Consider the following 18643-nt stretch of genomic DNA (forward strand, 5'->3'; position numbering starts at 1 on the left):
TTCTATGTAGGCTTACATGTGGTTTGGGGACACATAATGTGTGTGTGTTTGCATGGGAAAGAAGTTATGGAATAAAAGATCAAATTGAGTAAGAATACATCAGTGATGTCATCAGACCCAAACTCACAATGTGTTTGTATTTATTTCCTGGAAAATATATTGATGACTAAAAGATGGAGAGTAAAGTATGAGTAACCACTAACACCGCCTTACAGTATGATTCATATGAACATTGTAAACATAATTGTTTCCCTTGTCCAATAACAAATTCAAAAAAAGAATATGATTTTCTAAATGTTGTTTCAAATCTTTTAAAGATATTGGTAACACAAAAGGGTAAAGTTGCAATTTATCTGATCTCTAACTTTAATAAGCTTGCATTCGTGCATTTCATTGCAATGACTATGTGTCTTTCTAAATATGGATTGCTGTCTTTACTGCACTTGGTTTAATACAAAATAAAACAGGCAGTGTGTTGAATGTACCCCCACTAAACCGCGGCCAATTCTCCCCGCCTACGACATCATGGACCAGTCATAATGAAGCAGGTGAACATTTGCTCATTTGATTGGCTACAATAAATGTCATCCCTTTTAGTACCAGGAAGTTTACATTTTTTGCCACAGTGTGCAGGATGTAGCTAAAGCTTAGCTGCTGTTCTTCAAAAGGTTAGCCTTAATGTTGAAGTTGCTTAGCTTTGAGAACATCATGCACGTTATAACGTTATTTTCATTACACCCAAAGTGTTTCATATGCGTTACAGCCCTTTGTGTAGGGGATCAAAGTGAAGTCACGTCAATGCTGTGCTTTGCTAGCTAGCGTTAGCTGCTAATCAACCGAGGTCCAAGAGGAGAAGTTGTGTTATTTAACAATGGAGACAGGCTAGCTTCATTATTCAATAACGATGCTGATTTTAAATGTAACGTAGAGCAATGCTAAAGACATTTTAAAAAGCGACAAAATATTAATATTTAAGCTACATTTAACATTTCATAGTGTTCTACGTTATCTCCGTATCTTTTGGTCGTTACAGACTATCAAAGTTGTTATTTTACTGCAATGAAATTCAGATTGCGTTTTGCGATAGATTTCTGATTGCTTTATCTCTAAATTATTGATGCAGTGTTTTGGTTATGGATCGATCAGCCTTAGAATAGAGTTGAGATATATATACAATTACTATAATATTTCTCAGTTAAGCTCAAGATGCTCCCTAGATCACTGGTTCCCGATCTGGGGTTTGTCACACAAAATGATGGGGAAGAAGATGAATTCGATTGAAAACCTCTCTCTCTCTTCAGCCTATGAGCCAAACTTGGAATTTGGAGAACACTAATTCAATAACTTAGCAAGGTATTGCTTCATTTTAATGCTAAAAAGGGTTGGGACCCACTGCCCTAGATACTGAATAATGAGAACTCAGTAAGGACAGCCATGATGATTTTGGAATGATACAACAAATTGCTAGATTCAATTACAACTGATATGATTGCAATATGTCAGACTTCTATGAGCCTACAAAGTCAGTCGTTAAAGGTGCCCTGCACACGTGTTTAATGACTTTGTGGTAATGTCTGAAGGTCTACCATGGAGCCTGGCTATCAGCATCCTTTATCCAGCCCAACTGGGCGAGCTCATGAATAGTAATGAGCTCAGGCAACAATTATGATATCATCACTTGTGTGATTTCCATTGTAAGTAGTCATGGCCCAGGGTTTCCCCCAGTCCCAGACCGATGGCAGCATTAATGTAGAGCCCAACAGTTTCTGTGATCACAGAATCATGGATGGAATTGCAAAATTGAGAGTTTAATAAAGCTCTAAGACGGATTCCAGAGGGCCCTACATTAAATCAGAGCTAAAAGCTGACTGGAGATTTGAAAATATGACTTAATCTAAGTTTCAAACAGTTTTAAAAAGATCTTAAAATATATAAAAAAAAGAATTCCCAGTGGCTTAGGCCTGGTGGTAGTGGGCCACCAGGCTTGCAATACACTGGGGGAAACCCTGTGCTCTATGTAGACATATACAAACACAATACATGACTATCAGTCCTTCCTGAAAAATGCGGAGTTTTTTTGTGATTGTTGCAGGCAAAAATCCTTGATTATGCGGCACATTTTCATAAAAAATGCGATGGAGTATGCGGGATATTTATGCAATTTTATGCAATGAAATTGCGGGAACTTGCAAAAACTGCGGTTTGATGAAAAAGAGAAAAAGAAGTGATTCCCCCAACACCCTACTTTTCGATGATGTTCACGTCACGTAATTACGTCACTTCATAACGTTCCCATGGCAACAGGGGAAAACGGCTGCTCTTGTGTGAAGTAAACGCATAGACAGTATATAAGAGTGGACCAACAGACAGAGACCAGTGAAGGATATCAGAAGTCTCTTTCCCGGTGCTGGCTGAGCGTTACTGAGCAGCCTCCAACTGAGCTTGAAGACGTAGATGTGACGTGAGCAACCTGTCTGAAAGTGTGAAGTCTTCTGGTAGCTGTGCCGAGAGAAATCTCAATCATTCCCAATCTTACAGAGACGGAGAGCGTAGGTATATGTAAGGAGATAACATAGACACAGGCTAATTACTGATCACTAACATGCTAGTTAACATTAGTAATTAAACCTAAACAGATAATGGAAGTCCAAACTGCCTGAGATCTTCTCCTGTACTATACGGTAATTCCTCTACTGTGTGACAGTAAGTCTCGTGGTTATGAGCCAATCGTTAGCCTATTGTTATAAAAGCGTCTGCTACGGAGCCATAACGTGAGCTACAAGGTAATGGAGCCTTTTATACATTGTCGTGTTTCTGTAGAAATAAACAACAGACAAATAGAGTCTTTAAACTCTTCAGATGTAAAGTTATTCTCTGTCGACGTAAAAAAAAAAAAAAAAAAAAAATAGAGAAAAAAAAGAAGAGCATTTGAAATGGCGCCATAGGAGCTACGCATTCCAGACGCTGGCTTACCCCCTTGAGTAAACGCAACATTTTTCAATTTTCTGCTAAGATACATGTGACTTTTTTGCAACAAAAATGCGGAGATTATAAAATCATGCAAGCCCTGCATATTTTGCGCGGAAATTGGCAATTTATGCGGCGAAAGTGCGCCGTATTTGAAAAAATGCGGCCCCCACATAAATATGCGGACTTTGGCTGATTATGCATTGAATTATGCGATCGCATAATTGCGTTTTTCTGGAGGGACTGGACTATACTGACATCAGTGTTGCACAATATGCATTCTGTTAGGGTGTACCCCACTGTATGTTGACATAATGACGCTGGCCTGTGTGTTCTGCCATACTTTGTGTTGGATTGTAGAGCATCATGGGTAACACAGACAGTGTGGTGGTGCAAAAGCGCCTGGCCCGCTTCCGCCCCGAGGAGCGGCCTGTGGTGGAGGGGGTCTTCGACAGGCTCCAGAGCGGTGCTGAGGGCCCTTCAGAAGCCCCGGGGAAAACACCAGCAGGGAAGACGCTAACGCTTGAGATGCTGCAGGTGTGACTGATATTATCAGGGTTAAACTATAAGGGTTGCCTGATGGGCCGGGGCAAATAAAACGCCACGTCGGGCAAGTAAATAGAACAACCCACTTCCCCGTTCAGGCATCATCATATCATAAATGTTCTTTTCCGTTTTTGGACTTTTACATTTGACGTTTTCTTCAGATGCTTTCGACTTATTTGACGCTTTTTTATGAAGTTTGACTTTTTCTGATGTTTTAGTCTTTCTGCGTTTTTTTATTTTTTTTTAACGGTTTTTAACTTTAATCGTTTTTGGACGTCTTTTTCTTGACATTTGATTGTTGTTTCCGATCCTTTTGACTTTAAAAAAGTTTTAAACTTTTTTTTCTACAGTTTTTCTTTACTTTTTCAATGCTTTTTTAAAACATTTTTAATGTGTTTTTAAAAAGTTTTTTTTTAACATTCTTTTCGAGGTTTAAAAAAAATAAATAAAAAAAATGTAGGCCTATATAGAGGCCAGTAAAAACTGACTTTTGGCAAGTGGAATTTAACGTTGAACCCTGCATATACTTCTGTATAATTAGTGCATACAGGTGTCAATGTAAGATTAAAACTCAGTGCATTGCCAGATGAAGGTATTCTCAGGTAAAAACGACATCTAATGATTTATGAGACTAGTTTACAGTATTCGTTACATCTGAAAATGTTAAGTCCAGATGGAAAATATCAATAATGCAGTTCTTAGAGATCTTATTTACTCTCCATAAAATTAATTATTTGTTATCTGCACTGCATGTTTACTCAAAGATACTACTAATTTCCCTTTAAATTTAATTTCCACTTTTATTCTTTCTAATTTAGTGTAGTTTTACAGATTCCTATATGTACAGTAGGAATAGGCACTCCGAAATATGCTCTGTGACTTATGTGTCTCTTTGACTTTGACTAAATTTTATGCTGTTGTTCCACTGAGCAAATGTCATTAGGCCTTCTATCCAATGCATTCTACACTGTAGGTATATCTGTTAGGAAAAGCTAGTTTCTGCCAGTGTGTTGCCTGTGTATAATCAAGCCTTCCTTTTGTCTGCCCCAGTCCTCAATGGGCAGGCTGGCACCAGACTCCATGGTGAGGAGGATCTACCATTGCATGTGTACTATCGACCCTGGACTGTCAGCACCCGCAGCTTCTGGGAAGACCAGCGCCTCGGCTGCCTCTGGAGTAGCTCGAGAGCAATTGGTCATCTTTCTAGCAGACACGCTGCGAGGCACTGCAGAGGAACGGGCTCCTCTCGTCATGGCCATGTGCCAGCATGGGGCAGGGGCAGCAGTGGTTGTCACATGTGAGCAGGTAGCAGAGGTGAGTAGAGGGTTAAACTAAATAGGAAATAACATATCAATTTCTGTAGTACTTCTCCCCTTTTCTACTTTTATTTACGTCACAACCCTCCCTCCTCACTTTGCTACCTCTAACCCTCAGGGGCGATTCCAGGATTTTTTAAGTGTGGTGGCACGGGGCTTTGGGGTTAGAAGGGGTGCCCCCCTTCTAGCCATGCCCCTGCCAACCCTCCCTACTGATGGCCCCTTTACCTTTTCTCCGTAGTTCCTCCAGGACCTGATTTCTGCTGTAGTTCAGATCCTGGTCCACAGAGGGCGCCTGCAGGCCTGGAAGTTAGAGCGAATGGGTGATGGCATCCTAGGTGTCAAACTCCTGGCAGAGCACTTGTGTTCTGAACTCAAACCCTCAGGTAAACAGCTGATTCAAAGGAAAATTCGCCACCTTTAATGTGGAACAGAAAGAAATGACACATACATACATACGTAACATAACCAAACTCTATATATCCTTTTTGAAAGGATATATAGAATGTGCAGAAGATGTAGGGGACTGCAGATGTTAATTATCCTGTGGCTTACTCTGGTACAATGTATCAAATGGTAACATTTATGTTTAAAATTGTACATGGTGTTGTGGAAGTTGCTTTGCAGCAGGAGTGGATTTAGACAGTTAAAGTGAACAAAGTGAAACAAATAAAGACAGTTGCAAACTAAATCAAGTTTGTTTTTTGTATTTTATTATATACTTGCAAGAATATAGGAGTAATGCAATTTCACAAAAGGCACAGCAGCTCAGTGTGGAAAAGTCTCTTTCCCAAATGAGAAAAAGCACACAGCTTATATGCATCTTCAGTGAGATAGTACACACACACTTGTCTAAGCATGACTCCGCATTTCTTACAATCAATCAAGACACCGTAGACATTCAGGAGCCCCTTCGCCTCTTCCCCCCCCCCATATCACTTTTACCCTTGATGTCACACATCGCTGTATCCCAACTGTCCGAAGACAAGTCTCAACTTCCCAGGGAGAAATGAATGTACCGGGAGAGATAGTTTAGGGTGACCTTGTACCTTGTCTGTTCAGCGTACACATTATGTTCCAAGACTTTGTGGCTCCCACTTAGTTTAGTGAGAATCAGAATCAACATGTGAGATTGAGATAAACTCACTTTCAGCATTTGTGAGAGTAAGTAAAACAGAAATAAGACAAGAATATAAAGAATCATGCTTAAATGTAATTTTGCCATTACAATGGTCCCTAATAAATAAATAAAAAAAAGAAAAAAATTAAGGTTCAATTCCTCTCCTCTCCTCTCCTCTCCTCTCCTTCTCCTCTCCTCTCCTCTCCTCTCCTCTCCTCTCCTCTCCTCTCCTCTCAGATCAAGGATGTTATGATGTTTCCTGTCTGGAGGACTGGATCTTCAGGGTCTCCCAGGTATCATTGTACCTGGAGATCCTGGTAGCTGAGGGCCTAAACGTGTCCCTGAGCGGCCGGCCGGCCCCCACCCTGCTGCCCCCCTGCATCGGGACACCCTGGAAAGAGCTGAGGTGTCTGCTGGACCTTCCCACCCTTATGTTTCTGGCACCACAGGTTAGAATAAAAATATATTGGGCATCATATCGGTAGATTCTGATCAAAATGTCTTTACTCTTTCTTTTGGTTTGAACACATTTTTGGTGACATTTCTAAAACCTCAACTAATTTTTTTAATGAAGTTTAAAAGATTTGTAAATGTTGACATCTCCGGAGAGAAGGAAGAAACAAATACCAACAGGTGTGCGTGTGCCACTCTTCTTTTAGTGGCATATGTCGATTCCCAGTGGTGTGTCACTGTTGATTATTGGGATGGGTTAGCGCTGCTGTTCTACTGACTTACGGCACTTACTGTTTAAACCACATTAAAGGGTAACTACTGTTTTTTTCAACCTGGTGTTTGTGTCTAAGTGTCTGATGGAACAACAATCTCTGACATTGGTCCAGTATTAAGAGAGATCGCTGCAGTCGGCAGTCAGTGAAACAAGCTACAATGTAAGTTAATAGGACAATAGTCCAGCTTGTATTTACCTTCACAAAAGTGCTTGTTTTGCTGCTGACAGACTCAGATTAATATTCTAAGTGTCTGACAACATTATGGAAAGGATTTCTAAGGAGGTCAACCTTCTGTTAAAGAGTAAGTAATCTTTTCACTTTACCAACAATCAAAACTCTAGTTTTGGTTGAAATAAACACATAGTTTACCGATTTACAAGTGAAAATATGTAGCTCTATAAACGCTGAAAGTATTGTTTTTTTAAAGGAACACACCGACTTATTGGGACTTTGTCTTATTCCCCATATCCCACAGAGTTAGATAAGTCCATACATACCCTTCTCATCTCCATGCGTGTTGTAACTCTGTCTGACACACCCACCGCTAGCCTAGCCTAGCACAGATCCTGGAGGTAACCGGCTCCAACTAGCCTAGCTTAGCATAGATCCTGGAGGTAACCGGCTCCAACTAGCCTAGCTTAGCACAGATCCTGGAGGTAACCGGCTCCAACTAGCCTAGCTTAGCACAGATCCTGGAGGTAACCGGCTCCAACTAGCCTAGCTTAGCACAGATCCTGGAGGTAACCGGCTCCATCTAGCCTACTGCTCCCAATAAGTGACAAAATAACGCCAACATTTTCCTATTTACATGTTGTGGTTTGTATAGTCGCAGCGTGTACAAATAACAAGGTCACATGACACACAGCCATCTTCTAACCGTATACATACTGGGAACTATCTTCTCAGAAGGCCAAGCACTGCTACTTGGGCGGAGTGATTAGCGCAACACCTCAAAAGCCCCGTTGTTACTCTCTGCTCTCCTCACCACAGGGCTTCTCAGGTGCTGCGAGCAAATCACTCCGCCTTCTCAGAATATAGTTCCCAGTACGCATAGCCTACGGTTAGAAGATGGCTGTGTCTGTGACAAAAGACAGACATAATAGTTTAAACAAAAAAAAGGCTAGATCATTTTGGTTTGCTGTGTAATATTAATCTGTTGAAAATAATGGCAAGGGATATGTCATGTCAATGACCACATGAAAATATAACCAATTATTCATTCATATGTGTCATCTGTGTCATAGAATGATATTTACATACACAACACCATGTCATTCTCTCCAGTTGCCAGACCGCTACAGCGCCCCCTGGAGACTTGTGTTTTTTCCACGCGGCTGCATGGAGAGAGCTTCACCAGGATGGCTGCTGGTCTGACAAAGTGTGGGCCCACCCTGCTGCTTATCAAAGACACAAAGGGGCATGTTTTTGGGGGCTTTGCCTCCCATGCCTGGGAGGTCAAACCTCAGTTCCAGGGTGAGAGAAGAGAATCTCGTCTGATCCTATTGTACTATACATTGCATGGCTCAGATGTAAATCACTATTTAATGAATACCATCTTCATCAAGCATCAGTATCAGCTGCTTTTAACAATTTGATAGAGAACATTAGCCGACATGACTTGCTCTCTCATGTTAGTTAAGTGAACCAATGCTACACAGTTTAGCATTTGAAATACTGTACATACAAGATATAACTATGTATCTTAAATTATATGTCATTACAGAATTTTATTTTATGTGTTGGAAATGGATGAAATAAAAACGGCTTTCAAGGACCCGGAAACTTTTAGCTGTGGTAGACCCTGATGAAACATTTAAATGGTCCTCTCTGTCTAAATAATACACATTTCCTTCTCCTAGTTGCTTAAATAAATTCAAATTTCATGTACCGTTTCATCATAATGATGTAGCTTTAACTTTCTAAGTTAACTTAACAATACTAACAAATTAATACGCAGTTTATGATGCATTTTTCCAACTGAGTGATGCGTTGAAGAAGCTACCACAACCTGAGTCTAAAGGCTGGAGGAGCTGCAAGGGGAGAGCAATAATTAATTAATTTCCCTTCAACCTTCATGAATGGAATATTGAACAATTTTTGATTCTTCAATGGTCTTAAAAAGTCAGATGGTCAGTGTACCCCCAGATTAGTCTATATTGACAACGTTTCATTAACGGGATAGTTCCGGAGCCCTCATTTTCCGCCAGATGGCCCTCGCCTTTTGACTATGGTTAACTGGTCCTCAGATCTCTGCAGGGTAAATCCAGACAGCTAGCTAGACTATCTGTCCAATCGGAGTTTTCTGTTACACGACTAAAACTACTTTTAAACGTACACATGTTCCACCAAAACAAGTTCCTTCCTGAGACTATTTAGCAGAGGCACCGTGGCTCCGTCTGGAGCTTAGCGCTGCCCAAGACGATTGCGATTGGTTTAAAGAAATGCCAATAAACCAGAGCACTAGACAGACCTTCCTCCGCAGCACTTTAGAGAACTGGCAATGCGAGACTACCCCAGATGGACATCTCTACATGTATGTGTTACATTCTTCACACAAACAACATCATTATAGGTGATCAAAATTGGACCTTAGGTCAGTGTTTCCCAAACATGTTTAAACCATGACACGCCTCATAAGGATTTTTATCATGGAACTGCACTTTTGACCAGCGGATATTGAATTGTTTCAGACTGCGCTATGGGCCAGCCTTTCTTTGAGCTCTATGTACAGCCTTTCATTTTCCCATTGCCTGCTATGGTAACAATTTCAGACTGCTTTAATCCAGGAACGTGTGTGTGTGTGTGTGTGTGTGTGTGTGTGTGTGTGAGTGTGAGTGTGAGTGTGAAAGTGTGTTGCTGTCTTGTCATTTGATGCAGCGTACCTCATTGTTTTTTGGGAAAAACCATTAGAATGCACACACAGTACATTTGTACTTAAGGCACCTCAGGGTGCAGTGATACCCACTTTGGGAACCTCTGCTTTAGGTAATAAGATTTACAGCTGCATTCAAATTCAACAGCAGGTGAACGGTTTATGGAACTGTTGATTTTGTTCTGCTGAATGAAGAAAAGAGGCGATTTGTGCAAATAATGTATACGCTTGATAGAACTCTGCTACACAGGAGTGAAGTGTGATGTCTCTGATAGATAACAGTGAATTTAGGCTTCTAATGTACATCCATAAGGCTGTCTAAAAACAGTACTATCATGTTGGTGTGGACCAGACCCTAGATCAGAACTGATATTAAAGCACTGATAAAAAGGACACATTGAGGAAGTAATACTACTTGTTTGAATACTGTGGGCTGTCACTTGACTTTTCTCTCAGATCTTAATAATTTGTATATGTGTGTTTGTGTGTGTGTGTGTGTGTGTGTGTGTGTGTGTGTGTGTGTGTGTGTGTGTGTGCAGGTAACTCCAGATGCTTCCTGTTCTCTGTGTTCCCCAGACTGAGAGTTTATACAGCAACAGGATACAACCAGCACTTCATGTACTTTAACCAGAATCAGCAGACCATGCCCAACGGACTGGTGAGACTACCCTAGTTTAACTAATTTAGGGAAACTTCTGTTGCTCATGGCATGCAATTATCACATGGAGATTAAGATGTACAATGTAATTCACATGTAATTCACTTAATCTAGCCAGTTAATATAGTTTTTTTTCAGATATTGCCTGGTACAGGTTTTATTATTCAGGGGACTAAAACCTTTATTAAAACTAACTGTCAACCGGTCCTCTAACCTTTCATGTTATTGATGCGATACAGTGTTATTCATACATACAGTATTTATTGTAAACGTTACACCAGTTGTATTTTTCACATTGGTAAAAAGGCAGCCCTAATCGCCAGTAAACAAACAGGGCTGAACTGCTATTCGGCTCTCATTAGTGTCGTTTCCAGCAGCAGCAGACAGCTGTTTTCAGTGAAAAAGCTCTGATTACGCCACCTGCCCAGCACCAAACAGCAGACAGACAAAGTTAGTGATTAGCCCTGTGTTCCAATACCCATACTACCATACTATTTAGTATGCTAGAAAAAGATTTATGTCAAATGCAGTATTCCAAAAATACCAGGATGTCATACTGCATCCGCTCGGATTTTGCAGCATGCATGCCAGCATGCTTTTCTGGCTATACTGACCCACAATCCCTTGCCAGAATATATAAGCAATAGGGTCAAAGATCAAGTCGCAATTTTATGAAGTTTTAGTATGTGGCCAATTGTATGCATACTGCATGCAGCTGCAGTACATACTAAAAGTAAAAAGTATGCGATTTGGAACTCAGCCTAGCTTTTTGTCAGGAGTTGACTATGAGAGCTAAAATGCTAGTGAATAGCAGCTTATTCTGCATATTCCCCTAAGTGGCCAAAAAAATCAATCAATGAATGGAGCTTTAAAAAGAATTGGTAATAGTCAGAAAATGTCAATCTCTTCTGATGTGGTATTACTGTTGGCATTATTTTCATCTTTATCTATATATTAAGTGTTAAACAAAAAAAGACTTCAATGATAGATATGGTTATTCTTATTAAATACTTGTCTTAATTCTTTGTGTCTCATGGTGTTTATGTTTTGTGGTCTTCATCAGGGTATGGGCGGTCAGCAATACTACTTTGGCCTGTGGCTGGACAGTGATTTTGGTCGTGGTCATAGCCGTGCACGGCCCAAGTGCACCACCTACGGCAGCCCACAGCTTTCTGGAGAGGAGGACTTCACCCTGGACTCAATGGAAGTGTGGGCGGTCGGAAAACCCCCAGAACCAGAGGAGGTTAGAGTGCTTGCTTCTTTTTTTCCGCCTTTATTTGATTGCAGGCTAGGGGTGTCACGATTTCAAAATAAAATCGATGGAAACAAGCTTTCGATTTGGACTATTGAAATCAAGAGCAGGATCCCTGATTCCACCCGGTATTTGTTTCTCTCTCCATCCCCGCCTACTTGCGCACATTAAAAGGACCAGACACAACATCGCTTACTGGCTGGTAGCACGCAGCTAAAGACACAGGGTAATGATAGCTTACCGGTAGCCTGCAGATTGGCTTTTCCATGCACCATGGCCACTGCCGGAGTCGGAGATGAAACAACATAACTGGAAAATCCTCCTGCTTCCCGAAAGTCACCGGTGAGGCAACATTTTGCCTTCCCCGTTGCGGAAACAAAAACCAAGGTAAAGCATGTGGGCTCCAATGGGACTCCATGGTGCCTTTAGGTGCACCTTATTAAACTAATGGTGCATTCAATTACACTTTGTTAATTTTGAGAAACTCAAATGTTTTCCTCTGTCATCTCGTGGCTCTTATTGTGAGATTGCTGCCGAAAATTGAATTGTATTGCGACCTTAAAATCGAAAGTCAAATCGATTTGTGGATTTGGAGAAACTTGACACCCCTATAGCAGACACAATGGAGGCAGGAAACAAGGTGGGTGGGGTGGCGTGGGGGTTGACATGCAACAAAGGTACCTGGCTGCAGTTAAACCGGGGATTACACAATCAGAATACTTGTTCAATTCTTTATTCATCCTGCGAATGTTAAGGAGGATCCATGCTGTTTTCCAAGGTGATCTTGCCTGACATATTTCCACACAGTAACACTGGGACGGACTCAGTACAGCCAGTCTTCTACTGTCCTACACTGCAGGCTCACAGCAGTGTTGGAGTTTGTCCACAAAGGTGGCTAATGCGGCTGCTGTGAGGGGACACATAAGGAGAAAACAGCAGGGACATCTGCTGGGCAAAAAGGAGGAGAGACGTGGGAATTAAAGAGGGAGACATGTGTATGCACAGCTGTAGGTGTAGTGTTTTCACACTTTTTTTTCTCGTATACTCTCAAGGAGTAACAGACCTTACAATTTTCTTTTTCAGCTCTACAATCCGTCACACACTGAAATCCATTTCAGTAGAATTATAACAAAACAGGCCACCCATTTTTTTGGCATGTAATTACATACATGCCTAATGTTGGCATGTCATTAACTGTACCACAAATAGAGAACCTCATTTACATTCCAGCTGTTTCCTTTAGAACATGAAGAATTAAAGCCATTGTATTTGCGTATGTTTTGTGTTTCAGGGTGAGGAGGGGAAGGGCAAGAAGAGTATCCTGGATATGGATCCAGAGGTCCAGGCCATGATGGAGATGGCAGGGAAGACTCTACACAGCCAGGGCCTCAGGGAGCCAGAGGAAGACTAGGAGCAGTGAGGGGCAACAAAACCAAAACAATCTTAACTTATCTAGGCTCCCGTTCCATCTGGTACTGACACAAGTTGGGATTTTATCATCTCACATAGCTGGACAATATTTATTACACCTGACTTTAAGACATGTCTCCTGTATACAAATTGGATTTCTCCCTTTCACCCTTCAACACACAAAATGCAGCTGCTGTAAAAATATGGTGTTGGTTAGTGAAGATGTCATCACAACATAAACCAGGCTAACTAGGTCTAAAGGCAGCTTATAAGTGGTCTGTAAAGCCTGGTCTAACCCATACACACAACTGAAAGCTACGAGTGTGCAGGCTTCAAGCCAGCTTTCATCATGCGTTTGAAAGGGACCAATGTGTCATGGCTGTGTTCACTCTTATTTCCTCCAAGCTTCACTGGTGTTTGACAGAAGCTAACAAATATACGAGAGATACCACAGAAAAAATGTATCAGATAAGGGGCAGTGGAAGCAGTTTGTTTCTCAGCAGTTGCCTCAGTCAACCATAATGACAAGGCATCCACATCATCTCTATTGAAACCACTAACTCAAGTATTAGGTTGAGGAAAGTGAGCACAACAAAACAGTAAGTTATACCATTTATAGTTATGTATAACAGTAAAAGAATACATGGAAATATCCTAAAGGGTCTTAGTTCAAAGGAGGTAAGGATCATCTCAAAGCAGACATATCATGTTCTCATACTGTCTGTCTGAATACACTTGTATTCATCCTCAGTCAGAAACAGGGAGGATTAATGTGGGCTGATTAGATCATTTTCTGGTCTAATCAGCCCACATAAAACACACTGGGTTGTCTTATTTCACAGTTTGTGGGTTGGTAAAGTGTTTGCGCTGGAAAAAGTGAGTTTTTCATGATATGTCCCCTTAAAGGCCATTTTAAGAAAAGCCTAATTGTGAGTTGCTGTGTGACTGATTATTTTATTGCTGCAATATTGACAAATCTTGAGGTTTAGAAGACCAATTGTGACATACACAGGCTTGTTAGTCATTCTCTATCTACTGTACTAGTTCACCGTCTGAGCCATTCTATGTATATGTGAACATGTGACTAATGAGATCCTTCATAAGTTGTTTAAACATCTGAGAAGTTTAGGAGTTCTTCAGGGAATTTCTCGAGTACAAGACTTGAGATTGACTGTTTATTCAAATACCAGGGATTCTAAATACTTTGTCCCTCCTCAAACTGACAGCTTTGGATAAGCTTTATGAATACAAGAGACAAAACGTTCTTCTAACTACCCATTTTTACAGACTGGATGCACTACTGGATTGTTCATTTACTTTAATGTTTTTGTTCAAGGTGTGTTGCTTGTTCACCCACTTTATGACCCAGACATTAGATGAGAGGTTGGACTGATCTGCCCATTATGGCATTATGGCATTTTTCTGGAGCAAATCTACAACATGGAGCAAAATGTACAACAGTGTAAAGACAAATAGAGGAATGCCTGTATATGTTTATCATTATAATAGACCTGTATTGTCCATGCAGATGTGATACTGTGCATTTTATTGTCTTACTGCATTAAGCCGAGGATTGTTATCAAGTACAACTTAGACTGAGGAACTGCATCCAAATCAACAGGAGTGTGGTACAGATTTGCAATATAGTGAAGAAGTGGGCCAGTTTATCAGGGCTTGGATGCAACAGAATCACTTAATACAGTGCAGAGGTGATTCAGTATATCGCCATATAGTTTGCCCACTTGCTTTTAGCAGTAAGTTTAACTAGTTACTGACCAATCAAACACTGTAAAACATCACTGGCACGGGTAGGCGTTTATGTCCTTAGACCCCAGTAGAAAAGTTTTGGACTAGATAGGGAATTTACAAAATATGTACCTGTAGCACTGTAGTAGGACAAATGACCATTTAGTCATCAGAACCACATCTATCTGGTCATTTTGGACAATTGTGCAGTTCGAATTATGCGTATTGCCTCCTACAATAATTTCAGTGTCGTAGAATATAGTGTTGAAGACTAAGAATAAGTTGATGTAGGGTGTTCTGTGTGTGTGTGTGTGTAGTGAAACCAGTATCCGAGTGTTGCTTGTATTACAGTAATAAGGGGCCTAGAAGGTGCAACTTTCACTTGTTTCTCAGTTGAGGGAACTGTGACAATTTCTGTCTTCATTTGATCACGTCTGACAGACGGGCTGTAAAATGTTGGCATCAGCATATAATTAGTCTAATAAGTTAGTACTAAAACAGACACCTGCTCAAAGACTGAAAGGCAACTCTGTGCTGATTCTCTTCCTCCTCTTCTCCTCTGCTATCATGCAAATGATTGAGCCAAGTTACACATGCAAATCTCCTATATAATCTTACAGCAACTCACACAGTAGCACATTGGACATGGTTCCATAAAGAATGTTTATACTTGTCTTTATTTGTGTATGGAAATGATTTTATTATTTTATTCCCAGAAACGTGAATATATTATTAACTCGGTTTCACCTCATATGCTCTTACACTTATTATTCTACCCTAGCTACATAAAAAACAGTTTATAACAACTGCATGTCTCAATTAGTCAAACTTGACTTGTATAGTACCTTTCATTTAAGGCCATTTCAGAGATCTTTTTAGGTCTATGACTTATCTATGCTTATGATGTTATTGTTATAGGCCAACAATAAGATAGCAGAAATATACTCTAAACCAGGGGTCTTCAACGGCTTTTAGGCCAAGGACCCCATGGCTGAAAGAGAGACAGAGCAGGGACCCTCTACTACATACAGTATATATATATATATATATATATATATATATATATATATATTTAGTTGCATATTACACTGGGCCAGATGGATGAAAATGGATGGATCAATATGTATATATGCATATATCATGTTTTAATGTTAACCATACATGTAGAAGGCACAGTGTCCTTAAGCTGAACTGTATCGTGGATGGCTACCATGATGGCTACCTCACTTAGTCAGTGTATCATCAATGTTATGTAAATTCAGTGTTTCTTTTTGTTGTTTTTTGTTGTTTTTAAATAAGCAGATTCATCTTTGCTAATAACATGTTGGATTCAGACATATTCTAATTTGAACAACAACAAAAAACTTTCAAATAAATATTAAAAACTAATTTGGCGGGCGCCTGAGTTGTTCACCTGGTAGAGTGCATGCCCATATATAGAGGTTTACTCCTCGACGCAGTGGCCGTGGGTTTGACTCCGATCTGCAGCCCTATGCTGCATGTCATTCCCCCCTCTCTCTCCTCTTTCATGTCTTTAGCTGTCCTATAGAAATAAAGGCCTAAAATGCTCAAAAAATAATCTAAAAATATAAAGCAGTAAAACAATGAAAAACCAAAACCAACGGTTTTGTAATCAGATTGATAGCCAACCTTTTAGTCTTGTGTTTCTATAAAATGATCCAGTAATTTATAGGCCAGATGCAAGGATTAGAGCAAACAGGGAATACATTGCCTTCTCTGCTAATGCTACTCTCATCTACAATTATTTCCACAAAGCATACTTTTTTATTCAGTAGCCCCTGAAAAATGTGATGTTTGTTTCGTATTGAACAGCATTAATGTCCAGCAATTAAACAAAACACGTTTGATTTTGCTCTCATTCTTTATGAGTTGAAATAAAAGTTTTAAGACTTTTTTTTCAGAGTTTCTATGCACTCAAAATGCTTATTTCTCTCAAATTGTGTGCACAAATCTGTTAAACTCCATGTTAGTGAGCCAAAATAATCCATCTACCTGACAGGTGAGGCCTATCAAGATGCCGATTTAACAGCATTATTATTAGACAGGTGTGCCTAGGGCTGGTCACAATAAACAGCAGCTCTGTGTGCAGTGTTACCACAACACAATGCTACACATGGCACAGGTTTTCCTGCTGAGAGCAGGGATGTCCACCAGAGCTGTTGCCCGTGAAATGAATGTTCATTCCACTACCACAAGCCTTGTGTTCCAATGTCATTTGGAGAATTTGGCTGTACATGGAACCACGTGTCACCAGGCCAGCCGTGGACATCCACATGGAGCTACTTCACCTGCAGGATCGTCTGGAGCCAGACACCAACAGTCTTCATTCTGCAGGATATTACATAAGTATTACGCTGATACAACTTTTGCAATTTAACTTAATTATGGTTTTAAAAGCCAGACTTTCATTGTAATAGAGTTAAATATATAAATACATTTATAAATATAAAAGAGGTAAATATTCCTAAATGTCAGAGGGAAATACTGTTATAGATGAAATTACCCATCAGTGTAAAGTAGGCAAAATGAGCAAATACATGTTAATCCATCAGTCCTAATATTCCAATAATCAGCCTATAATATATAATAATATAACTCCCAAAGGGATCATACTGCAACATAATACTTCAGTTTTGATATTTTAGGTATTATGCTGATACTACTTTTGCTCTTTAACTTAAGTAAGATTTTGAAAGCAATACTTTTATTGTAATAGAGTAGGATATTTTGTAACTGTGGTAGTAGCTTTACTACTTTTACTTGAAAGGCTATTGGATGAGTTAAAAAAAACATTCCTCTATCTTTTTATCCTTCTCATTTATTTAATTTATTACTGGGATTGTTTCAAGTTAATGAAATGATTCTTGGTCATGTCAGGACCTTCTGGACCACCTTAATGGACAGTTAGGAGTCCCCGTACCGCCTTTTGAGAACCACCTGTCACACATGTGTTGATAGATGGGGTTTAAGATGGCGAGGCTTTCTCTGTGTCCAAAGAGACAGCGGCTGGCTGGGAGCAGCTTGTCACACATGTACACTTAAGCATGGAAAGCTCCCGAAACATTTCTTTAGAAAGGAAATACTGGGCCCAGTTTGATCCCGACAGGGCCCAGTGGCCCACTTTAAAACGCTCTCGCACAGTGGAGCATATGCAGTGGAGTTTGCATAGATAGCGTCCTTGCTTCCGGTCCCTTTTTTATAATGCAAGTGAACTTTTACTTCCTTGTACACACAGATAGAGGAACTGACCGTTTTGCGGCTGGCTCTTTTGTCAACACTCTACATCCTCTCAGCTTCATTTCATGACTTTCAAATCATGAGCACTTAGAAGACGAGCGGCAACTTCGTGGAGCTGAAAATAATAAGAAGAAGAAGTCACTTGTAAGGTAAGTCTTTTTACTTTTCTTCCAATGTGTTTTTGGTACGTGCTGAGCCGCCTGTGTGTCCCTTCAATTAGGAGAGGGGAAATCCGCTTTTTACCGGCAGCATATAGCAGCATGCACTCGGTTCCATGCCCGTCATACCGGTTCCACCGGCTGCAATTACACAACAGCAGTTCTATCTCTCTGTTCTCATGGGGTAATGGCACTGGTGGGCGGTAACTAAGTACTACTCAAGTATTTACTCAAGTACTGTACTTATGTACAAATTTGAGGCTACCTGTACTTTACTTTATACTTCTACTCCGCTACATCAATCTGACATCTTTAGTTACTACTGCAGGTACTTTTCAAATAAACATTTTGCACACAAAATGTTTTACTATGGATGAAAGTACCCACCACAGAGCTCCAGTCCAGCTGAGATGATGAGACCATTAAACACACCCTTTCTACAATGGGAGGATTCTTATACTTTGAGTTATTTTACTTTGAATACTTTAGGTGCATTTTCCTAATGATACTTACATACTTTTACTTATATATGTGAATACTTCTTCCACCACTGGTTAATGGTGAATAGGGCTATTGTGTATTCTGGTGGTTCTCTTGGGTAACCACTTAAGT

General features: G+C 40.2%; 2 protein-coding genes across 4 annotated transcripts in view; both read left to right on the forward strand.

Annotated features, from left to right (window-relative positions):
- The first annotated feature begins 572 nt into the window (after window positions 1–572).
- Window positions 573–15294, forward strand: meak7 (MTOR associated protein, eak-7 homolog). Its single transcript, XM_039808531.1, is given in 10 exon segments — window positions 573–668; window positions 3328–3504; window positions 4564–4827; window positions 5071–5215; window positions 6187–6398; window positions 7962–7994; window positions 7997–8150; window positions 10089–10207; window positions 11271–11450; window positions 12751–15294. Coding segments are annotated over 9 exon segments (1398 nt in total). The 5' UTR covers window positions 573–668; window positions 3328–3333; the 3' UTR covers window positions 12871–15294.
- A 2561-nt stretch (window positions 15295–17855) lies between these two features.
- plcg2 (phospholipase C, gamma 2) overlaps window positions 17856–18643 on the forward strand; it is a 42416-nt gene continuing 41628 nt past the window's right edge. For 2 of the 3 annotated variants that reach the window (XM_039808528.1, XM_039808529.1), the window contains exon 1: window positions 17857–18022. The gene's annotated coding sequence lies outside the window, so the exon portion shown is untranslated. Of the gene's footprint in view, window positions 18023–18643 lie in introns of all 3 variants that reach the window. The other variant, XR_005640038.1, reaches the window with a different exon arrangement.

The sequence above is a fragment of the Perca fluviatilis genome, chromosome 8, assembly GCF_010015445.1.
Source record: "Perca fluviatilis chromosome 8, GENO_Pfluv_1.0, whole genome shotgun sequence".
Lineage (NCBI taxonomy): Eukaryota > Metazoa > Chordata > Actinopteri > Perciformes > Percidae > Perca > Perca fluviatilis.